This window comes from Sinohyriopsis cumingii, chromosome 17, assembly GCF_028554795.1.
Source record: "Sinohyriopsis cumingii isolate HCF-2022 chromosome 17, ASM2855479v2, whole genome shotgun sequence".
Classification (NCBI taxonomy): Eukaryota; Metazoa; Mollusca; class Bivalvia; order Unionida; family Unionidae; genus Sinohyriopsis; species Sinohyriopsis cumingii.
The window spans coordinates 28,581,789-28,607,783 of record NC_142977.1 but is presented as its reverse complement, the minus strand read 5'-3'; the positions used below and the strand labels follow the sequence as shown (position 1 = coordinate 28,607,783).

At 40.2% G+C, this 25,995-nt stretch overlaps 1 protein-coding gene across 2 annotated transcripts in view; it reads right to left on the bottom strand.

Annotated features, from left to right (window-relative positions):
- The window catches only part of LOC149778328 (lachesin-like), a 62,271-nt gene extending 42,452 nt beyond the window's left edge, over positions 1 to 19,819 (bottom strand). For both annotated transcript variants that reach the window (XM_089939137.1, XM_089939138.1), the window contains exon 1: positions 19,519 to 19,819. In XM_089939137.1, coding sequence (XP_089795263.1) covers positions 19,519 to 19,783 — 265 coding nt within the window. In that variant the 5' untranslated portion in view covers positions 19,784 to 19,819. The remainder of the gene's footprint in view (positions 1 to 19,518) is intronic.
- Between the last annotated feature and the right edge of the window lie 6,176 nt (positions 19,820 to 25,995).

The following is a 25,995-nucleotide window of genomic DNA, read 5'->3' as shown; positions in this document are numbered from 1 at the left end:
TTGAGCATGACCATTCTCATGTCCATGTCTCCGCCCAACATGTCAAACAATTCAGGACAAAATAAAATGGACATGATTTTACTCCCGTCAAATTTCATCAAGAAACGACGAGCTGCTTTGTGGTATTCCATGGTGACACTTTTTTGACACTTTCCAAAGCTTTCAGAAACACGACATTAAACCTGGAGGCTATGGTGCTCACCAAATGTTCACCACTAAAATAATAGCCTGGGGGAACGAACAAGTGATAGGTGGTGTACGTTTGATTTTGTGTGCCAGGGGTTTTAATGTTATATTTGCCATGGGTATCGAAGTACAGTTGCATTTGCTCGTCATAAACTTCCACATCAAAAGAATTTTGATTGGGAAGGACATTGAGGACTTGGGTCGGGTGAATGATTTCTACTAAAGCCACTTCCCAATGGGCTTCGTGATCTAATGGGATGGTCTGAGGTAATTTGGCCGTGTAACAGCACAACTTATTCTTGGGAAACACCTCCATGGAACTGTCACTGGGTAAGGTTAAGTAAAATTGGTTTTGGTGACTCATAATTCCAGAGTTCTGTGGCTGTCCGAGGGGTTACTGGACGTCAGAGGCGTGTCTCCGCTCAAAATAGGGTTGTTGTTGTTGTTATTGGAGTGGTGACTGACACTGGCACTGGACACAAGGTTCCCGTTGTTCCCGTTGGAAGAGAATTTCAGGGAGGGATTGGGAAGCAGGTAACCGATGCAGCTGCTCAATAAAATGGTCCACAATTGTTTGTCTCCTTGTTGCAAACTTAAATTGGCGATGGCTGCCCCGATGACACAATACACCACGAAGATTTGGCAGAAAAAGACGATTTGTGTTTTAGGCACACGTTCTCCACACCACACCCACAAAGGTTGTTTTTGTAAATCTTGCAGAGAAGAACTAGGTGAAGGAGTGGTAGACGTAGCTGCGTCTGTGTGAAAGGGCATGATGGTCACTTCTTTTTATAGTCGATGACTTGCGAAGCGTCGATCCAAGAATAAAATCTGGGTGGATATCCTTTCCAACGTACTTTGACTTCTTTGACACTTCGTTTGCCTACTTTACGGGTTCTGCGTTCGAGAATGCTGTCGATGTCGTACACGTCGTCTTCTTTTTTGGTGACACGTTGTAACTCGGGTAAGTAAAACGTTCCTTTGAGCACTTCTACGTTCATATCTTCCAATTTATAGACGGCAGGATGACGGCCATGCACTCGTCCAGTGACATCAAACAATTCGGTCGTCCAGTTAGGTAAGTAACCTTTGTCGAAAGTGCGTTTGGTTTTGCCAATGCGCACCCAATCTCCTACGGTCAACGCTCCACTTTTCTTGGGGACAGCCCTCGTCGGGGACGTACCAAGCAGGCGCTCAAACACCAAGACTTCGTTCTTGGGAGTCACTTCTTGCGGGGCACGTCTGATGCTTCGATGGTAAGATTGGTTGTACGCTTGCACCAGGTGCGGTAAGATGTCGATGTACTTCAGAGTGTGGTGATGCGTAAAATATTTCCACATGCGTTCTTTCAAAGTGCGTTGAAAACGTTCCACGATGCTGGCTTTGGTTTCAGGATTCTCGGTGGTAAAAAAATGAATGTCACGTTTCTTTAATTCTTTTTGGAAATCTTGGTTCAGAAATTCGGTGCCTTTGTCCGTTTACCATCGAAGAGGGTGATGACCGCTTTGTTTCAACACTCGTTGCAGGGCTAGCACTAACTCACTGCTTGATTTGGAAGTCAAGGGCACGACCCAGGCAAATTTGGAAAAGTCGTCGATGACACAAAACAAATATTTGTACCCGCGATTGTAGCTGGCCAAATGAGAGACATCGGCTAAATCGGCTTGCCATTGATGATCGATGCCTTCCACTCGGGTGCGACTTCTGGAAAACTTGCGTCGAATGGGTTTGTGTAAAGTCTAAGTAGCTTGTTCTTGTAACCATCGTTGCACTTGAGGTAAACGGAGACTTTTCAGTCGCGTTTTGGCAGCAATTTTTGAACTCCTGCGTAACCTGCAGGATGCGAGGGATCGTAGTAAATGCTGTCTAACACTTTTTCCATTTTTTTTGTGTTTGTGTGTTAATAAGGCACCCACTCTTCGAAGATGCTACTCTTTTTCTCTTGGGGTACTTTCTTGGATTGCAATGCTTTGCGTGTGCGACCGGCAATAGGTGTCGCAGAGAAGGATGTCTGAACAGGGGATATCGGTTCTTGTTTCACTTCTGTCTTCACTTCTGTCTTCACTTCCTTTTTCTCTTGTGATGAAGAAGGAGTGGTCATCATGTTTTTAATCCATCCAATTCTGGAGGTAGGTGGTGTTGTTAACTTGCGTACTTTTTCTGGAGGAGTTTGAAACCCTTCTTCTTCTCCTTTTTCTGTCTTGGTCACTGGTGGTGGTTGTAGAGGTGATGGTGCTGGACTTTTCATCAAGGTCTTAAAATCTTTCAGAGTGGGAAGAGCTGCTTCGTCTGAGGCTTTCTGGTGAAAGAGTTGCAGTCGTTGCAAGAGTTGACCATACTTTTGCGATTTTTCTGTTTCGGACAAATCTTGGTGATCCATCAAGGACTGCAATTCGTGTTGTAACAGGGACATTTCGCTCAAATGGGGATTGGGAAGTAAATGCGGGGTGCGTTGTTCTTGCCAACGATGGTATTCCATCCATCGTTTGTAAGGCACTAAAGCTAGTTTTCGTCCTTCCATGGGATGTCAGGGGTCGATTCTGAGATCTTGGGACTTCAGAGGGTCTTTTTATCTTGCTCCCACCAGTCCTCCCAACATGGTTCCCAAGACTCCTTTCAGCAATGGGCCTAGCAAGAGGGGTAAAATTCCTCCACGTTGGACCAACATCTTCTTCTTTTGACGAATGGGAATTTTCTTTTGAACCATTTGGCGAAGAACGTGACGATGTTTGACTAAGCATTGTTTCTGGTGTTTGGACAAAGGGATCGTACGTTTCAAGACGTTCAAACAACATTCGCACACGGTATCGATGACCTCTTTGGAGGCTTATTGAATGAGTTTTTTTCGTAGGGGTAGAGAAGCTTTGGACAGGACAGATAACATGTCCCCGTGTTTGACTAAACGTGGTGGCAGTCCTTTCCTTTTCTTTCCTTGGGTTTTAGAAGAGGGATGCTTTCTGGTGGGTGACATCTTTGAGTCTTCAGGAGCAGTAATGATCCACGGTTTGAATATGGTCATTGAGTTCCTTCCACGGAATCTGTTCAATCACTTGTGACATAAGCCGTGGCATGGATTCCTCATTTTATAGTCTCTTTGTTTCGGAAGCAATAAAGGTACTTTCTAACTAGACATCTTCGTTCTCCAGTAGGGAATCTAAATGCTCCAAACTGTAACCTAAACTTCAGAGTTTGTCTAGATGTTTCGTCTTCCGCTAAGCAGATTCCACGTAAAATATGTTGGTAATCCTTTAACTCGTCTTCCTCAATACGTTGCTCTAGGTGAATCTCGAAGTAACCAAAATTACGAACATTTAGTTCATTCACTAACTGAAAGTGTTGAATAAGGTCTGACCACTGAAAGAATTTCTGACGAATCAGTCCTCTTATACCATTCAGTTACCAGTGGTTCAAGATCTAGTGACGTAACGGATGCAACTGTTCTTTACGTTTGACTTGTATTTTGATCAGCTCTCGGTAAATGCGTTCTCTCAACTCCACAGGCAAAGCACGAATGTTCTCTTGTAAAGTATCCATGAATAGGTCAGTCCGTACAATTCACAATCTTCTCCTAGAGCAAAAGTAATCCACATAGTGAGTAATTTCTGACCACTGCCATTCAGGGTAACGTCCAAGAATGTCACTGAACTCTTTTGATGTAAACGGTCTAGAGTAATATAATAGGACGAATGCACACTTGACCCAGAGAAATCTAACACACTGGTTGACTTTTTTCACTTTCCTCTTATGAATTTCTCGGCACAAAAGTTCTACAGTCACCCATTGAGATTTCACTCTGGCAAACCCCTGCCAAACTTCCTTGTAAATCTTCTCTTGCAGTTCTTTAGGTAATGATTCAATATCGTTTTTGAAATCAAGTTTAAATACTGGTCTCGGTGATGTCCAACATTTGATTCCTAGCCAATCTGGTTTCTTCTTCGTCAACGACATGGTAAGTTACTTCAATGTCTCGGTCCCACTAAGGGTAAGTAATGACAATTCGGTGACCATCGAGCATGTTCTACGTAGGCCGAATCTTGCGGTTCCCAGTGGTGAAGTGACACACCGCAACTGAAGCACTTGACTTTATCCCCTTCGCCCAAGTAGAAAAATCCGGCTCTGGCTAATTCTTCGGGGGTCGGTCCTCCCAGATACTTAGGCCATTTTCCTTTGAACGATTGTAAACGATTTTCTAAGTTGCAGTATTCCGACAAACGTACAGGGAACGAATATTCGTCTTTCACAGGTTCGTTTCGATGAGGGTTGGGTGACATGGACAGGAGTTTGCTCAGGGCTGGATGACATCCGTACGGGGGTAGATGTGAAGGTGGACATTCACCTTTAAAACGAAACCCAGTAAAGTGTCCAAGAGGACGAGCGGCATCGCTTTCGCATCCGTCAGGTTTGACACGCACAGCATCACTTTCCATGATAGGGGTAGTGAGAACAAAGTTCCCATGATACTTAACGGCATCGCTAAGGTCACAACGTACAGCATTGTTCCCATCGCAAGGCTCACAATCGCATTCCACTTCAGAGCCCCCAAACTTGAATTGTGCCTTTCTGAACTTGTTTTGTGTTTCTCTGAAAGTATTCATCTTGTTCGCTTGGTCTTGGTAGTCACAATGAACTATCGATCTTGACCATAACCCCTTTTTATACTAGTCGCAATGCAGTCTCAAGCTTGTACATCGTTCCATTTTTGTGTCTAGTTTTGGAAGGTACCGTCTCTAAGGTGCCATCATCATTGTACCGTAATGTCATGGGTGGAAAGGCCATAGAAAGGTAAGGGCAGTGTGGAGACCACCGAGTATGTTCCAGAATAGCTGAATCTTTATAGATACATAGATCCATTCGTAACTTCAGTCCGCAAGCGAAACACTGTACTTCGTATCCCAATCCAGACTCAAGTAGACAAATCCTGTTCTAGCTAAAACAAGCCGCAATGATGACATTTCCAAAAGGGTTGTCTTGTACAAAGTCCAGATCTTCTTCGTAATTCACTAAGATCAAATTTTCGCGAACGACGTCCACGTGTTTCATGAATTTGGTTTTGTCGTGAATCATCTGGAAGTAGCGGGAAGGTTCTGTCAAATATTCCGTCTTGGGTAAACACGGTCGTTGTGCCATTTTGCCCCACAAGCAATTTAACATCACTTTGCCTTCGTTTTTCTCGATGTGATGTAAAGTGATGCCTTCTTGTGCCCAGTATTTCTCTTTGAAATGTATTTGGTCTTCGGGAGTGTGACACCAAGAAGGATAGCCACTGGCTTCTTGCTTCAATTTCAAAAAGGCATCCACGTAATCTGCGAAAATGCCTTTCTGAGTGGGGTCACCCTTGTGGTATTGTTCTGTCTTGGGAAAGTGGTAAATTTTGTACACTTCATACAGTTGATATCCCATGTCCAGAGCTTTGAACAATTTTACGCTGACCCACGTCCCCGTCAAGGCGCGTTCTTCCTGGGTGTGCTGGCAAGGTTGATCTTGGTTGCACGTTTCGGCACAAGTACGGCACAAAGGAAACATCAGTTTGCCTTGACAATGGTGAGGTAACAAGGGATGGTACAAGTCCGTGGGAGGCAAAACTTTGCACTTGATCAAGCCTTCGTATTGTCGAATGTTTGTCAGGTCGATGTGTTCGGTGAACAATTGCGGGTGTCCTGCAGGAAAGTGATAATATTTGCACACGTAGGGATACAGCGAACACACGTCCAAGTATTTCATTTCTTCTCCTTTCTCTTCGTCGGCTTGGTACAGCAAACAGGTGGCACTGGTCCTTCCTCCGTACAAACTATCCCTCGGGTTCAGGGGGTCCACCCACTGGTAACTTTCCACGACACGTTTAAATTCGGGATCGGTTTTCAAACGGTGATCGTATTCGTGTTCCCACATTTCCACCACTTGGTATCCTTGCAGTTCTAACTTTAGGCGTCGCCGACAAGTGTCCTGGTACAAGTCTTTCATGGTTCGTTGTAAAAACTGATTTTTAGTGCCACAGTCAGGGTAACAGACGGGACATCCGTGAAATAAGCAACCCTTAAACTCGTACACGATCTTGGGTTTTTCTAAGTCCCAGCCATCGACCGAATGCGTTCCGATGGTCTTTTCGCCCCCTCCGTTGCGGACATGCTCAATCCACTTGTCTTCCTTGTCGCACAAGTGATGTAACCAGCGTAGGGCTTTGACCGAGTATTGACGTTTGACATAGTTGGTCGTTTGAGGACTGATGACAGCAACGGTGTTTTCAGGCATGAATCGTTGGCGGTACACTAAGGAACACGCTTTGGCAATGGTGCAAGCTTCTTTCAAAGGATCGACCCCTCCGTGTTCCATGAACAGTTCTCGAAATTTTACACAGCACCGCCGTAAAATGTCCACGTCGGAACGACAATACTTTAGCATTTCTTCCTGAAAGTCGAAAGGGTCCGAGGCGTGAGCCTGGTACCAAGCGTAGAAAGCTTCTCGTTGTTCGGTACGCATGTTGTCAGGGTCGTAATAGTGAGCCTCAGGTAAATGGGGTAGAACGGCGTGTTGATTGGCTTCCGTATTGAAAAAGTGTGGAAAGTACCCTTTAGCCATTTCTGTCATTCCAAACGTTTTAGGCATTCGACTCAAAGGCATGGCCAAGTAACTCATCGAATCTTTAAACTGTACTTGTCCCACTTGCATGAAAATGATTTTGGCTTTGTTCAAAGTCACTTTAGGACGTTCGGTGCCATGTTCTGTATAGTATCTGAGAAGAAACTGTCCATCGTATCCGGAGAAATTGTGAGCCATCACTGTGGCATGACGATGACAATCTCCGGATCGTTCGATGTCCTCTTGGCTCCATGTCTTGTCGATGGGGTCTAAGACCCATTGAGCGAAATCGGCTAGCGTGTTCGGCCCTCGAAAGATTTTTTCACGTCCTCCAGGAATCTTACTGCAGTGAGGGCAATAACTCAAGATAGTCCTTGAATGCACTTTTCGCACTCTCGATGAGCAACGCAGAAATTAGGAATGTGAATACCGGTCTCTTGCATGCATTCGAAATCGAAAAAGATGAAATTGCCTTTCTTCTTGTGACCGTCCTCTGTCTTTGGTTGGGGCTGGTATTTTTGCACGTAGCATTGATGTTCCAAGTCCACGATGTGGTGACAAATGTGACATTTTTTCTTTCCTGAACATGCGTGTGCCTTGGCATTATTGGTACGTATGCCTTGGCCACACGTAGGGCACAATCTCAGGAGTTGACAAGCACATTTCTTCTGTGAACCTTGCGTCTTCAGATGTTGTTGGTAACAGGCAGGGCTGACAAACGTGCGCTGACAAGTTGAACAATGCACTGGTTCTTGCCCTTCGTTCAGACAGGGTGGAGAGGCCAAACATGCTGAGCATTTCGATCCACAATGCTTGTGTTGCTCTCAATTGTTATAGCCATAGTCACATTTCTCGCAATAATAAACATATCCCAGGAATCCGGTGATAGTGGTAATGGTATCGAAATGGTCATCGTGATGATAGACGTGAATGTAATTTCCATCCTTAAAGTCTTTCCCTCGAAACAACAGAGGCCCACGTACTTCTTGAGGGTGCACTTTCAAGGTATAGCGTGGAGCTAGGACATCTTGCAATGTTTGCATTTCAGGAATGCCACAGGGTGTGTCTTTGGACAGGCCGGCTTGTTGTAACAGGAGTTCTGCTTCACTTCGTTGTTTGGCTCGGTCCGATTGTCGAATAGTTTTCCAGGCCCTTTTCCATTCTGCCCTGTCGTTCTTGTTGACATAGGTTCGTCCCATCACGATAGCCCTGGCTAAACACATCTGGTCTTGAGGGTTGTTAATTCGGACGAGACTTGTTTTGGTGTTGCGAAGCTCGTCCACCAATAACATCTTTTTGCGTCCAGACCCTTGAGGAGGAGAGACGTGGGTCATGTCCAGTGTGGCTTTTCCATCGGTGATGTCAAACTGGTCATTGGATTGTTGTACGTGTTGAATCTTGTCCATGACTTTGGAAGGGGTCAATTCTGCGGTGCTACTAAACTCGATCCAAACAGGGGATTTCAAGCCGTCGTGTTGTATGGAAAGTCTCAAGCGATCGTCTTCTTTGGCTTGACATTGTCGCTTGAGTGTGGTGAGCAAAGAATCCCACATCTCGGTGATGAACCCTTCTGCTTTCTCTAACGGTACGTCGGACTTGAAATTTTTTAACTTCACCGTGTAGGTGTAAGCCGTGGTTCTAAATTTTCTAGAGGAGCGCTTTTCTGTCTCTCGAATGTGATAGTATTTTTCAGGGTTGACTAAGGGTGGTGAACTTTGTTCAGAGGAAGACTCTCTAGGCTTAAATTCTGGTTCACTCATTTCCTCTTCAAAATCACTGGCATGAATTTGTGCCAAGACTTCAGCCCTGGTACGAGGCGATAGATCACGTTTCTGCCTCTTACTTTCTTTTTCTTTCTTTTCAAATGAATTGGATCGTTTCATCTTGAGTGAAAAACATCAAATGACTAAAGTTTAAACACCATGGACTAAGTTATAGTCCTAGCAGACCAGCGTATATAAAAGGGTATGTGTTTTGTCCTTTCACTATTCATTTCACTCTCAAACCGAGCACAACTATGGAAGAGACTAGACAGATCGAACATTTCATCAGAGCTTTGCGAGGGGTCATCCGAAAATTCTCTTCAGACCAGTCGACGGACTACTCTCCTTCCTTGCGAGATAAAAGTCAAGATACTTGCTATATCTGTCAGAAGAAAGGGCATTGGTCTTCAGAGTGTCCAGACCGTCAAAAGAGAAAAAAAGGGGCTAGAAAAGACAAAAGTCAAGATACCTGTTATTATTGTCAAGAAAAAGGACATTGGTCTCCAGATTGCCCAAAAAAGAAACAAGAAGAGTCAGAAGAAGAGAGGGATTCTTCAGAGGAAAAGGAGGAAGAAAGCAGACAGGTGAAGAAAATAAAATATTGGGTAAAATGTTGTTTGTTTTTTTGTTGAGTTATTGGCAATTGAAAGTCTATCTCTTTTCGACAGACGTGGGTGGCCCTGAAAAGGGCCTTTGTTTGGTGCAGGGGTGAGTTTAAGCAATCAACTTTAACTGCCTTAAGCCTTTGCCACGGCCAAGGACTACTTCTGGACTGCGTACTGTTGATGATGATGATTTGGTTGAAATCACTAAGGGTGGCACGGTAGGCTTAGTCACACGGTTGGAGTGTTTAGCTCGGGAAGGTCGTATTCTCTTCGGTCGTAATAAAGAAGTCTAATACATTTGTTTCAGATTTCTTAACTCCGATAAAATGTCTAACAGTACCGTGACCGTTTCATTTTCACACCCTTGTTTCTTTGCTGCTGATTCTTCTTGTTGCTGTTTTTTTCTTACCTCTTCTTCTTGCTGTTGTTGCTGTAGGAGAAAAGCTTGTTCCGCTTCCTTTTGCTGTTGTATAAATTTCTCCAATTCTTCTTTCTGTCTCTGTCTAAAATTTTCCACGTGCGGTAATGAAGAAGGTGACGAAGGTTCCGGAACAAATTCTTGCGAGGTAAGAAAATCCACAAAATCCCAATTTACCTCTTCTGACTTTTGTAACGCGTGTTTGGATTGGTCAATGAGCTCAATCTGTTTCAATCCTTGCTCTACCTATAAATAAGCGCAGTTCACTGCATTGATTCACCTGTTCTCGACGCCTCAGCATGTGGACTGACGATGAATCTTCCACCCTTGTGTCAACAATGATGTTCAGGACGCACATACCGATGTATGTCCGATCCGAATGGACAGTTGTCCATAGGACCGCCACCAGCCTATGGATACGTAGGATTTACGTGGAGAGGCAAGGATGCCTCAAAAGAGTGTTAGTGTATGGTCCTACCATTAGACGAAGCCTAAGGACAAGAAGAAGTCACAGATGCCCTTTATGTTAAGGGCATTTGAACATAAACCAAAGGCCATTTTCAGGGCCACCCACATCTCTCGAAAAGAGATAGACTTTCAATTGCCTACACCTTTTTTTTTTTAAAAAAAAAATAGAGATCCCTCCCTGTTTCAATTTTACATAGACCCTATACAGACCCGGGTTTTTTTGTCCATGTTAAATTTACATAGACCCTATAGTGACCCAGGGTAATTAATGTTAAATTTACATAGACCCTATACAGACCCAGGTTAAGTCTGCAATGCTAATTCCCATAGACCCTATATCGACCCAGGGTTTTTCTCCATGTTAAATTTACATAGACCCTATAGTGACCCAGGGGTGTTTTTAATGCTAATTCCCATAGACCCTATACCGCCCCACTTCACTACTCTCGAACAATACTAACCACATAATAACAATACCAGTGTCATCCAACCATGATATTAATAATAATAATAATAATAATAATAACAATCATAATAATATTAACTAGAATCCATTGCTTGTAAAAGAAGTATCCCCGTCGTTATACATTTTGACATCCACGTCAGAGTTTAGGCAAAAGGACTGCCCCAGAGGTAACTATCATTTGTTTATGTGGATACGTCTGTTCATGAGAGTATGTATATGGTTATATGGTGGGGAACTCAAAAGCTTTCTATTCAAACTCAAGAAAGTAAAACATTTCGAGACTAAGGACCGTGGGACCAATATTTTATTTTTAACGTATATTTGCTTGTCGAGTGAGGATGACAATACATGTACTCTACAAATTATGACCCGTAGGCAATGTACCTGTGCACAGGGATGAACCTCCATGTAAAGCTTTGGGGACCAAGAGTTCATTTACTGGGGATAGGTACAATTGTCCCTATTTAAAGAGTCAAGATCATCCCGCAAAGTGTTGGCACGATCTACACCCAGGACTATCACTGATAACGTTTCATGTTAACGGTGAAAGAGTATCATCATCGTAGCCGTCAACATTTGTGTTGCGCAATCAGCTACGCTTGCATAAGCTCCCAATCATACTGCTGCTGGGGACATCAGAGATAAGGTTACATTAATATACATTTTCAGCTGAGTTGATAGATCTCATCTACCAGGTACTTCGAGCTAGATTGGGGTCTGTTTTTTACTGCAGTCAATGAACAAATACTCTATTAAAAATACCGGTTTTTCTTAGTTTAGGCGATGTTAGTCCCACAGGCCGGAAACTTACTATTTATCCCTTTAATGTGTTATTACATTTTGATTTAGGTTTCGGTCACAGCTGTTTTCTACATATGTGTATCTGAGACAGCTTCACGATTATCGACATAAATCGCGTCGCCGCATATGAAAAGTTTACTCCACATATAACGCAAACTACATTTTGTTGGTGGTGACAAGTTTTGATACTCATTCGGAATGCGTTTGCAGAACAAAAATAGTTTTGAACGTGACCCGGGGACAGATACAGTCCTGAAGTGCTTTTCTGCATGTTGTAGAGGCATGTAAGAGGTTTCCTTTCTGCCGGAGGCTGCGTACAGGTCAGTAAGAAGAGGTTCATGGTAACTGAGTGGAGGACGGGCAGCTTGTAGTCACTCGGATGCAGCACACATCTTCGGCCTCAGCATCAGCTAGAAGGGTGTTCAAATGAAACTGGTTCAATCAATCGGTTTTTCACGACAAGGTTCAAGAATTATGTTATGGACAGATTCAATTTGGCTGCTCTCCAGGATGAAATCATTCAAAGGATATGCCTCCGGAAGTTGGTGGCAACTGTCAATCGAGTATCTGTGTATTTTTGATTTGGATTTGTAACGTAGCTATAACAATTGTTCAGTCGTATCGCTACGATGTCTACAGTGTGGCAGTTTATAGTGGTATCTAGATCTGGTGCATCATGCCGCAGACATGTAGCATCATATCCCACCCAGTCACATTATCCTGACACCATGCCGACCAGTCCTAACACTAACATCTTATTGGTGAGCACCTAGTGATGAAGCTGTTAGTACCATTTTTAAGTCTTTGATATGACTCAGCCGGGAATCGAACCCGCGACCTCCCGTTAAATCGAGTATAGATTTTACTTTACTATGGATTATATTTTACTCGTGCATATAACCCTGCATAGCCATGACAAGGGAAACGCAATAAATCAGGGAACATTTCCATCCATATGATGGGTATCGAGGAGGCTGGGAAGCAGGCGTGATGAAACCATTTATGTGAGGGAAGAAATCTACATGTTGTCAATATCGAGAGACCTGGTAACAACTAAACATGAACTAGTAGATTGGTCTAGGAATCTGTTCTGAATCGAGCCAAGATTTGCCACACGTTCGCATCAGAGACTTGATCGATACGATCCAGAAAGAAACAATAGGCCCTTCCAAGTCTGAATGGGGATTCAAAGAATGTAATGAGGCTGAGATTGGATCGATTGTTTGTTGAGTGTAGCTTCGCTTACATGCATATGTCTATCAAGTTATCTCGGATTTAACATGTCAACATGTCGATCAATCATGGGATTCAGATTGCTACAGTATTTGTATTTATCTATCTATGTATATATGTATGTATGTATGCCTGCATGTATGTATGTATGTATGTATGTATTGTAGGTAGGTAGGTAGGTAGGTAGGTAGGTAGGTATGTATGTATGTATGTATGTATGTATGTATGTATGTATGTATGTATGTATACATGAATGTATGTATGTATGTATGTATGTATGTGTGTGTGTGTGTGTGTGTGTGTGTGTGTGTGTGTGTGTGTGTGTGTGTATGTATGTATGTATGTATTATCTGACACATTCGATCAATCAGTGGACATTTCCGACAGAGGGATTAATGAAGGTTCAGCTATGTGTTTCAAAAGCTGAAATTGTATTTCGTCAGGCCTGATGCATGTATCATGGGCGATGTTTAAAACATCCATATGTTCCACCAGTAAAAACGGTTGATTAATTAATTAATTATTTGCTGTGGATTTTAAACTATCTTCTATTTTTACTTTCCATCCTTCAAACATCTGGTGAATGGATGACAATATTTTTGGAAGTACATTTGCCATGTCTAGTTTGGAATTAATTTTGATATTTAATTTTATATGCTTAAGAGTTATTGTTTCCTTGCCATTTATTTTGCGGATCGTGTCCCATACTTTCTCTATAGAGAAAATATAGTAATTTAATGAGGATTTCTTACATTACTTAAGTCTACGGTAAGCTTTATGCCGGAAGATGGGGTACGCACGTAAATGCTCCTGCGTCAGGCGATTATTAAATTTTCTCGATGGTTCTCAGAGTTGTCTATTGGTTTCTTTACAGTCTTTAATGAACCATGAGTTTTGTATTCTTTTATATTCTACTGGATTCTTCAACACTCCCGAACAAAATAGATATAAACTGTTGAACAGGGTCATTGATGTTAAAAACCCCGAGTGGCCTACAGAAAGGGTGATACCTACCTAAACTCATAAATGTATATCTTTAAGGAACTAGATATAAATATCGGTATAGGTCCTTTGAACCTAGGTTGAATAAATCCTTCATTACGCTGTATTTCGTGTGGTGTCAGTATTCTGCGAATCCAAAAAGAACAGCTGCTTTAAATTTCATCTTTAGGAATACTTCTTTAACATAAATGTCTTAAGCCTGGTAAACTCACCGACCGAGTCAAGGTCAAATAGTAGTCTGTCGGATCTGCCATTTATCATTCTATCTATGATTTTGCAAATAAAGCTTGTTAGTGATATGGAACTTTTATTGGAAGGTTAGTTATGGTCCTTTCCAGGTATACTCGCATACACCAATTAATTGAAATATATATTACACTCTCTGTTTTGGGTGGCTGTACGCTCGGACTTTGGTGAGATAAGACTGACGTTCCGACCATATAATGTCAGTCCAGGATACTGGCAATATATGTGGAAGGTTTCTTCTCAATCTCAGCTGCGATGGTGTAAAGTTGGCCAGCTGTGTTAAGTGAAGGTTTGATTTTTCCCAAACTCCTTGTCTCAGAAAACCGTATGTCTTATGCTTCATACTTTGGATCTCATGTTGGAGTTTCTAAATAGGGTACACTCTTGAGTACGAAATACTATTCTCCCTCGCAATTCGCGCGAGACTTTCTCTCTTCAGGATGATTCACCATGATCCGCCTGCCCACGTCCTGGATATATTTGTTTCCTCTTACAGCCAACTTTCTTGTTGCAGTTTTTCTCGGAGTGAAAGGATTACAAAGGATATGGGATGAACAGGTCAAGAGAGATATTCAAGAACCAGGCTTTGATCGATGTAGTCAAAGTTGCGCTGGAGAACGTACAGATGCAAGTGTTCGTGACAATCAACTTGACGTCACTGCGAATGTAGATTCGTTTCATATTGGGTACTTTCTGAAATCTGAAATTTTTGAGCACCTGATTCCCGCTGCCACCATCTAATCTACTGATCGCAAACACCTGTGGACGAATAGACATAGGTGTGCAAGTACCCAGTTGTGTATCTCCACAAATAACACTGAGTGAAGTGGATTGGAAGGGTAAGCTTTGCAATTTTGTTTCTACCACACTTCTTGGCTCTTCAGCCAACCCTTCAGTGCTTTAGTTATCACAAAAGGTGACAGCTTGGTAAATCTCGATTATCAATATTGGAATCAATAATGAAAAATTGTGACAAGTTTCCCCGATTCAGAGAGGTTCCTCTTCTGAGTACTACTTAAATTACTTGAAGTCCTTTGGAGACCAGGTCTCATGTACTGGTTTAGCATTAAGTGTATTATCCCATAATGCAATAATATGACTTCAACAGCTACGCTCATAACACGCTTTGAAGTCCAACAAGGGGAGGTAGAGTGATGCTTATTTATGGCAGGTCTCACATTAGGGCTCACATCATATTCGAACAAAAAAGAAACTTAACCCAACCTTGTGAGACGTATTTATTTTGAGGAGATCTGCTTGAAGGAATTGTACCGTGACATTATCACCCAAACAAATATTGGACATCTGAAGGGAAAGCCGTTGATGCATCAAATTGTATTCATGTTTTAATAACTTTTTATATGTGCTGCATTTATCTACTTTTTATGCATAATGTACAGAATTGAACATCGATACGTTTTGTATTTTATTTCGTATTCCATTTTACATTTTTGGAAGGCTTTAACTTCTTAAATGTGTGTGATATTCGATTCACCATTTTTGTACTTAACCTTTTGTTTCCAATACATAGGCACTAGTGTGCTTAGGTGCAATAGAACACCGCCATATACATATACATGTATCACTTACAACCGACTCAGAGTCAACGTCTTTTGCGAAATTCAAAAAGGACAAAGATTATGCATTTAAAATCACAAAGGTGACATGTGAAAAGGATAGAGATTAGTGAAATTAAGTGTCTTGAACATAGCCCATGAAGCCTGGAGTGACGAGCCGATTGATCATTTCAGTCCCTTCAGACTGGTCGTCAAGCTAAGTTGATTAGTATGTTTAATCGGCATGGCAATGGTCAGTCTTTGCTCTACGGCATGGCAATGGTCAGTCCTTGCTCTACTCATCAGGATTATCTTCCTTAACGACATGGAAAGCCACCAGACAAACAGGTTTCCTTCGCACAGTCTGCTCTTACGACACACAGGAGGATACATGAGGGATATTAATAAAAGTGCATTGGTTTAAAAATGCACTTTTATTCATATCCCGTATTTCTGTATCAATGCCCATGGTATCCTTAATGGAGAAATGCCCAATATCTTGGGGAACATCTGGAAATGCAGTTATCAGCATCATTAATGTAAACGTAACTATCACGGAGGGAAAATGATATAGTTTTATAAGGCGCGCATCCACTCCGGCAATGATTAATAACTATATTAGCACAGTCTAAGAGTTGATATCTGGTATGTTGGGCGAGTTGCTTGTTGTTCTGTCTTCAGTTTGATACAATATTGTATATTGTGCATTCTGGAAATGTATTCCGAGTATTTTTTTTTCTGCGGTGGGATAAGAGGGAATGAATGGTTGATTGATTGATTAATTATATTTTTACGGTGCATCACCATAATTCGTCTATTTAGCGCTATACAAAATGTTATATGTAGGGTTATTTAAAAGTGGTAAAAGGTTTCGTATCGACCAGCGATATAAAATCAAAGTCTTGAATGTAAAACGACAAGATGGAGACGGTTATAAATAAAGCTTCCCGATCGACGGGGATTGTAAACGGTGTATTGTAATGATGAGAGATGAAAAGGTATTGAATGTAAATGACGGTATATACATTACATAAAACTTCTCAACGTGAGGGCATAAAAGTTATAGTTTAGAATAAATATGTACTTCTTTTAAGAATTCTAGAATACAACTTACGTTTATTGTATCAAATTGCTCCTTCATATCATGCACATTATAATGCTGATCGCGCGTAGGTTGCAGGTCGAAACACTATCATAATGTGTTTAAAAGTGAATGGTTCATTGCAAGTAACGCACTATGATGGGTCTTCACCTTTTATTATGTGGGAGTGGGTTTATATACGTATGACAAATTCGAATTCTTGCAATGACTACCTCCTACCTATGGATGATTCTGAAGGAAGGAGTGCATTATCCTAGGTTTGGCTTGATTGCATGAAGCTTGTTATTCACTGTATCATTCCATGATGCCTGCCACTTCTGGCGGAAGGACTTTTTGATACTAGGTTTAAAATCAGTATACGGTATTTTAAAATCAGATGGTTCTTGAGTAAGGGCCATTTTAGCAGCGCGATCTGCCTTTTCATTACCTTTAATAGCAATATGGATGGGTAACCAAGAGTAATTATATTGTGGGCGGTATTTTTGACGAGTATATTTTTCAATAATGGGTTCTCTAGTTTTATATTGTGTAGTGACTGAAGGACTGATAGTGAGCCGGAGAAGCAGATACTGTTTAAAATACGTTTGTTTTCGATATATTGCAAAGCAAGGTCTATTGCTCTGATTTCGGCTGAAAAAATTGAAGTGCCATTTGATAAGCGAATTTGTATTATGTGATTTCCACAAACGAATGGCTGCAGCAGCCTTTTCCTCATCCTTTGATCCGTCGATATAAATTATTGTGTACTTTTTAAACTCGATGATGAGTTTATGATAAGAGTTGTGGAATATGGATAGGTTTGTCTCGTCGGATTTTTTTCCATCGTGTAGCTTAAAAAGTACCTTTGATTTTTTAAGTTGCCAGGGTGGTGTTTCGGGAATTAACGTTTTCTGAATGTTAGAAAGATCAATTTGTGTACTGTCAAGGCTGGATGATATTCTAATACCAAAGGAAGGTATGGCGTTTGGTTTATTTTCATATAAGGTTTTGTATTTGGGTTGAAAAACAGCCGAAAAAGCAGGGTTCAGATAGTTTGATTTTAATTTGAGAGCATACTGTGCGGAAAGCATTTCTCTACGATGTGATAAAGGTGGTTCGTTCGCTTCAGCGAGAAGGCTTTCACACGGTTATGTCTTACATGCTCCCAGACCGAGTCTAATTCGTTGATGATGAAATGGATCAGGCATTCACAAATATGACTTTCTGGCTGAACCATAAACAATGCAATTATGGTCCAGTTTGGAGCGAATAACGTTCTATATAAATTGAGGGTGACTTTTCTATTAGTACCCCAGTCAGTGTGCGCTACTACTTTATGTAGCTTTAGAGATTTTAAGCATTTAGATTTCAAGTTCTTTAGGTGTGGAATAAAATTCAGTTTTCTTAATAAATACATCGCGAATAAATGTTTCCAGTCTAACAAGATGGTTATTGGTGCTCCGGCCATATCGAAAGCCACTTTGGAAAGGAGATATTAAATTGTTAGTTTCCAAGGACCATACAAACCGAGAATTGATCATTCGTTCCATTGTTTTGCACACACAACTTGACCGATTGACCCGTTGAGTCACAGCCTTCTAGGAAGTCTTCTGAGAGTAGGAGAAAGGAAAAATAAAAGGGTGGAGAGTAGTGGCAACAGTGCTATCAAGAGAGATACATGGAGAAAAATAGAGAAAGTGATCAAGTAGATCAGACCTCCTAGAGCTTGGCTTGACCAGCCGATTTGTCGAGACCGGACCCATCCCGACCACCCGTCTAAGAGAAGTAGAGGCCAAAGTAGAGTATTGCATTGGAAAGCCTCTGCTCAACTACCAGGATCCTTTCCTCCCCCAACACGGGACGCAATCCACGGCAAACAGGTTGCATCTACTTTGTCGCCTCTTACGACACTTAGTGAGGCATGTCGGGCCAATTATACAACCCCGGACCCGCAGGGGGAGGAAGGGACTGAAATTCTGAATGTAACCTCGAGTTTTTTTAATTATATTTGCAACATTTACAATTGCTTCCGAGTCAAAATCTTTGAAACGTCTATCTAGAGGTGGTGATGTACCATACGTTTGCCGTCAATATGATTTATTTCACCCCTTCCCTTCTTATCTGACATGGTCTTTGAATAAGCCCGGTAAATTTTATTTTTATTTTTCATTTCATTAAAATTATCGACTATAATTAGCTCCTACTTGTCTGTCGCCACAGTGACTTTCATCTGTTACCCGCAATATTATGCACCACACAAAAACTGTTCAACAAAATTGAGTTTATATGAGGCTTAATAACATTTTGTGTAATAGTTCTAAATTAGTTTAAGAATTACAACTTGAATTTGATTAAAGATAAACCAAAAGGAAAAGATTCTCCTTACATTTTGAGCAAATTTTATATAACAAGTAGGACTTGGTATAAAACGATAAAACTCAACATTTTAGTTATTTGAAACGGTGACCTATACGCGAACACGTAGATCATTCTGCGATTGGTTCATGTTTCATTATAAATTTGACGAAAGATTTTTTCCACCCATGAAATAGTTCTGATCTTACGATTATGGACTGGATCATCGACATTAGCAAACAATTAAATCATCGTCCGATTTTGAAAAATCAATGCTTCTAAAATCTACAGCTCTTGGCTTATCATGGCGCTATTTGGATCATAAAAGCCAGACATTTGTATGGCGGCTTGGCTAAACGGTCATCGACCTAATGAAGTTTAATATGAACCAGTAAAGGCATCGCCATGTAAGTGTCTCTTTTAAAAAGATCGGGAAAGGGACGTTTTATGTGGCTGGATATTACATTATGTTGTTAGCAAATGGGTCACCAAAATCACTGGACCCCAAATACTCTGAGTCTAGGCCTATGTCATGACATTTTGCTAGGCATGTCGAGCAGGAAATGCTACTACAGATTTTATAAATCTTATTCAAAATTGACAATCCATCCTTTTAAATATTTTTGAGTATGATTTACAGTCCAGTAAAGTTTTATGAATAACGGGTCTGGCATAGAAAATTCAGAAATTAAAGCAACGAAATTAATTCCAACAGTATTGTATTAACTCCGACCCATAACACTGAAATATTTACTGACTTACCTCCTAGATACAAGTTGATGATAATAGTAAATGCAAGTTTTAACTTCAGTCTGTTGCGGTAGTACATGCTGGTAATCCTTGTTTGCTGCTGATGCTTCACGCGGCGAGGTTGATTATTTACATTGATGGAAACAATACAACACCGAAGGCGGTCTATCAGGCACATTGGTGAGGCATAGTACTCCAAGAGCATAGTTACATCATTCAAATACTGCCGAGCTTCGTTATGTGTCTGTACATGTTGCTTTGTCAGATTTGTCAACATAACTTTTCTTGCGGCTTACTGTCTAGTCAATCAGCCTTATTTACGGAAGTACTTATCTCAGATTCCACTTGAAATAAGTACTCCGACGTCAGTACTTCCCCCATACCTCTTCTCTATTGTTTATGCATGAACAGAACATTACGTACATATACAGTGAAAAGGGAGGTAATACTATGAACCTTGATATTCTGCTGGACTTTGATAGAACAGCTACTGATACAAGGTGTAACATCCTTTTTTAATTAAAAAACCCCAAAAATTTCAAATTATCTGCACTTGGAAAGCAGCTGGTCTCTAATTCCTGCGCAGGCAGCGAAATGGACAGCTGAAAAGGATACAAAGTCGAACCTGGTTCTTCAGTGGGGGCTAGAGAATGCTCTACCACTTGAGTCAAATGGTGCGGGGCTAGGGTAGGTTCAGCTTGTTTATATAGGCTTACCTTGTCTAGCGTATACTGTCGTGAATTTCTATTCAAACATCTGTTTTCTTATTATATTTTATTTAATAGATTAAGAAAATAATGAGTGTAATGAAAAATTATTATATGGTCTAACCGAAGGTGACCACAGAATTTCAAGAGACAAATTGTCTAATTGTTTCCAAACTTAAATACGATTTTCCGTGGTTAAATTATTGTTTATTGGCGTGGACCACTTGCAGCGTTCCATCTTTGACTGAGATGGCTCGCTTTGTTATGACCCCTTAGTGTCGAAAGATTAAAAGGCTTTGTGTGTTTATGTCTTCCCCCATATCCTGTTGTTGTGTGATTTGCTTAGAAAAACTACATAAAAAAAAGAATAAAAATTTATATCATTTCGAATTAGGGTTCTGTCAGCTCCTAATTCTACTGTATCATAAGCTCACACTCCCGGGCTGGTTCACGATCCTTTTCCTTTAATCAGTGATCCTTGCCAAGGTTCTGTGTTGTCCGGTGTGTGCTATCTTTGCATTGCTATATTGTATCGTATGGTATCCCATGTATTTCTGTATGGACTCGCTTGAAAGGTCTAATTATGCTAATAGGTTTTCTTTATTTATATAGAAACCTAACAAAAATATATGCGGCTAGGGGGTACAGGAATCGCATGTGATGATGGCAGGTTGCTCCTTTGTCCATCTGCTTCTACCACAGAGGCTAGTTCCTTCTTACCCATGCCGTGGTTTCCTTATCTTTATTTTCTGATGTGCTATAGAGAAATTAAAATAAAAACAACAACAACAACAAACGAGCAGAAGTAGAGAAGGATCTTTCTGTTGTGTGATTGCATGTAGTGTGTATAGTTTCGCCACCTTGTAGTTTTTAGTACTGTCTTTATCAATCTCCATATTTGTGTTTTCGTGATGTTCTTGTATTTTGGCCTTTCTTTTTGGGAGGTCCGGTGTGATCCGTACAATCTCGCGTGATTCACTTAGGATAGGTATCACACCACCCACCATTTACTCCTTACCCCATGAATATTGCATTTTGTTCCTAATATTGTTAGTGTTATGATAATAGCTACGAGGTAGCAAGTTAGTATATTATAAGGAATCCTATCCGGATGTGTGGGGTAGGGAAAAATCACAAGGGCTCCCCATGAGTTATCCTCTCGCACTTTGAGGACATACCACCTGGGGCCTCACGTAACCAACCTCTTTATACACAGGAGGGGGGAGCTTTCCATCTATTTCTCAGGTCTAAGAGAACTTGTATGCCTTCAAAATGGATTTCATTATTAGCGTTATGAAGTCTATTAAATCATTGTATATTTCCCTATCTACTACTTCATTTGTCTAAAGAAGATTCCTTGCGTCTATCCACCATATTTATACCGTTGTTTATTTATTATTCTGTACCCATCTATTGCGGTTTTTGGACATGTTAGTATGATTTTTAGAGTCCGTACAATTCCCACATGACAAGGTGGGATTAGATTATGAGGTTTTTCTTAAAGAAAAGTTCACCCGTGATCCAAACATCATGCAGATACAGGAAAATCAGGCTTTGTTTAGATGTTGAGCCTATACCTGCCCATCTATTCAATATCCTCCCAATTAAAATTTGGATTATGGAATTCAACTGGTACTTTGATTTTCTTGAAGTTATATTCATTAATTAGGAGATATATTTTGTTATCATGTTCCTATCTCCATATTCTATCTTTATCCCTAAATGTTTTTATATTATTCCTTATCCTTCTTATCCTTCTATAATTTTCATAAGGGTATTATTTTTGTATATATCATTATTAAATCAATGAAAAAAGCCCTAATATATATATATATATATATATATATATATATATATATATATATATATATATATATATATATATATTGATAGATCGATTCACAAGGATGGAGTGTTCTTTTAGTTAGAGGTCTTATCCTATTTATAATATGTTTTCTGTTTCTTGCATACATAGATCACCATTAATCTTCCTTCTTTTGGTCTATATATGTATTTCTTTTGGATAAAGTGTAGTCGCTTATTCTGTATAAAATGAATAATCTTTGTTTATTGTATTAAACATCACCTCAGTAAATCACCTCAGTAAAGTAAACTGTTTTATAATATAATTCAAATGACTAAAACTATAGGTCTTAACGACCTGAATCCTCTCTATTAGATTGTGGTACATATGACCACATTCAATTTTTTCTTTAATGTTCTTCAAAATATTTTGGTACTTTAGATGGATAGAATTTTCCCCATAAAATATTCCTAATGCTTTAATTTGTTTTCTTTTATATTAGATTTGGGGGAGACCAGTATGGCTACCATGCCAATTGCCATTTAATAATACCCACGTTTTCTCGTGGTTTATAGCAGATGCAGAAGAGGTACCAAACTGCAGGAGTTCGTACTGTAAATGACGTATCGTCTTTAGTGGAATTAGTACAATAGTCTGCATGAAGAAATATATTCAATCCATTAGATATTTTAATTCGCTGAAAATGGTTATTATATTTTATATTTTTGTTAAGAGCATTTATCGCAATTACACATAGTAGCATTGACAGGGGACATCCCTGTCTTACCGATATTTGAATTGGGATGTGGCCTGTCAATGCGCCTTTAATTGTTATTTCGGAAGTTATTTTTGATACATGACTTTTATCCCATGTCTCCATTTTTCCTCCAAATCCACAGACTTGGAGAGATTGTTTTTAATAAAACCATGCTCTATCCGATCAAAGACCGTCTTCTGATCAAACATAATCGTGGCTCCTCCCCGCCCCCCCCCCCACCTTACATTCTAGTAGTTGTCTAATTGTCTCAAGTGACAAGGTTTTGTGAAGTGTATTCCTTCCCCCGCAACTTTATGTCTATAATAGTTTTTATACATGACCTGATCCTACTTGTAATTAATTTCCTCAAAATACTGCAGTCGCTATTCAGTAAGGTTATTGTTCTCCAGTTCTTAATATCTTCTCCCTCTCCCTTCCCCTTGTTAGTTAATGTAATAATTCCCTCCCTCATAGATTTTGTGATTCTCCACGTAAATAGAATGTTGATATAAAGCAGTGCTTGACATTCTACCTATTTTTGTTGGAATTTTTTAATATAGAAATCAGTGGTTAAGCCATCAAGCCCTAGGGAGTTCACTTTATTTGTTAGGCTATAAATTGTTTTAATAATTTCCTCTGCCGTGATGAATAGGTCACATAATTCCCTTGCCTAATGAAAAATTGTATTATAATCTGTATTTTTTATGTAGCCGTTTAGTGTTAAATCATTGGGTTGTGTTTTATAAATGTCTATATAGTATTTGTTCTATTCCCTAATATAAAAAATAATAACCATTTCAGCGAATAATTTGTATTTGTTATGTAGCCGTTTAGTGTTTCAATCAGTGGGTTGTGTTTTATAAATGTCTGTATAGTATTTGTTTTATTCCCTCTGGAATTCCTTTCTTATCTGAATATAGGATGTTATTGATTTGTATTTTATCTATTTTTTATAATTTCCTCTTTAATTTTCTAGTTATTTGTATATTTCCCTTACCTTAAAGTACATATCAAATTTCACCGCTCGTATTTTAGTCCCATTGTGTAGTGTAATTCTCAAATTGTTTCCATCATATTTCAATTTCCTTAACCTCATTTATTTTCTGTCCCTATTTTTTCTGTACATGTTTATATTTCTCCTTGATCCATTCTTATTTGAATTTTTTTGTCTTGCCATAATATTTTTTATTTTGTTATTTCATATTTAATGTGTTTCCACATATCCATGATATCTTCATGCTGTTTCAGCCAATGTGGGTATGTGAGAAAGCTTGCCAGTAGCTTCTCGAGGGTCGGTGGTTCTTTCCGGGGTTTTCCCGGGTTCTTCCTCCACCATTAATACTGGCCGCCATGTATGGCCTATCGTGTGCTGAAAAATGGCGTTAAACCCCACAACAACAACAAATCTTCATGCTGTTCATTCTTAAAACACATCTACTCGTAGATGAACAATGTTCACATAGTCCTATTCAGTAAGGTGAATACCGTTCAGCTTCCATAATCCATGGATCCCACCTTTTAGAATTGACTATTAGAATGTGTGTGTGTGTGTGTGTGTGTGATTTGGATTTTTAACGTAGCTTTTTCAGTCATATTGTTACGAAGTCTGCAGTGTGACAGTTTATAGTGATGTCTAGCACTGGGACATCATGCCGCAGCACGTAGCATGATGTCCCACCCAGTCACATTATCCTGACACCAGGCCGACCAGTCCTAACACTAACCTCTTAGCGAGGCAGTTGTTAGTACCATTTTTGTTAGTCTTTGGTATGACTCGGCCGGGGATCGAACCCACGACCTTCCGCTTCCGAGGCGGACGCTCTACCCACTAGGCCACGACTATTAGAATGTCTAGCCTCACTGGATTATGATCTGATAGGGGCTCAGGTAGAATAATAATAATAATAATGAGGACTTGGTATAGCGCCTAATCTTTAGAAGCTCTAAGCGCTTTACAACATTAGACAACACCTATAAGATAAAAAAAAAACATATAATATTATTATTACAAAAACAAACACCATGAAATTAGAAAAACATTAAAAATAAAAAACATGATGAGAAATTTCAGGTAGGAAACATTATTAGGTCTTTAAGTTTGTTCTTGCAGTCGAAATAAGTGAGTTTTGAGAGCACTCTTGAATGAGATCACTGTGCCTTGTGTCTAAGTTCAGAGGACAATTCATTCCACATTGCTGGGCCCCGGTATGCAAAAGAATGCTGTCCATATGACTTTGTTTTCATAGTGGGGATAATGAGTATACGATTGTCAGAAGAGGAGCGTAAGTATCTTGCTGGTGTGTACACATGGGTGAGATCGGATAGGTATGTTGGACTACAGTACGACAGTGAAACGTAGCACAGAGAACAAATCTTGTATTTGCTTCTGGATCAAATGGATATCCAGTGTAGGGTACAGAGCAGCGGGGAGGTGATCGTGGCTCTGATCGTGGTACTCTAAGTATGATCCGAGCAGCTGTGTTTTGAACTTTTTGAAGTTTCTGGAGTAGATATTGAGATGAACCAGACAGAATTGAGTTACAATAGTCCAGTCATGAAAGTACTAATGAACACACAAGTGTTTTAGTGGCATCAACTGAAAGATATTTGCGAATTGAGCTGATGCGTCTAAGCTCAAGATATGCAGCCTTGAATATGTTCATGACATGTTGGTGCAATGTGAGAGTACTGTCCAGAGTAACACCGCGGTTTCGTACTGATTGTGTGAATTTAATGTTGGCGTTGCGTAACAAAAAATCAAGGGCCCTTTTCTGGGCCACTCCATTGCCTCGAAAGATTTACTCTGTGCCATATTTGTGTGTATTTGTTTTGTGTTTTTGTTAAGCTGGTGTATTTGTTGTTTTTGTTTGTCTGTATCTATGTAGTGTTATATCCCGCACCGCCACGCATTATATCGAGTTATATGCCCAGCCCCGCCAAGCGTTTTTATTCCACGCTGTCACATTTTCGCCCAGTTGAGGTCAGACCCATGCAACATTGTTGTTAATGTCCAGTACCGTGACGTCACTTTACCTGCTTCATTCCTATAGACCCTATATAAACCCAACCCTTGTTTAACTTTCCCTTGGCAGCATACAGTCCCAACCTTTTTGTCCGTATAAATCTTGTCCGTAAACAGCCCCAGGGGGTCTTGTAATGGTAATTCACTTTATCCGTAAACAGCCACCTTCGCCACTGCTATGTTATATTATTTGTTTGTG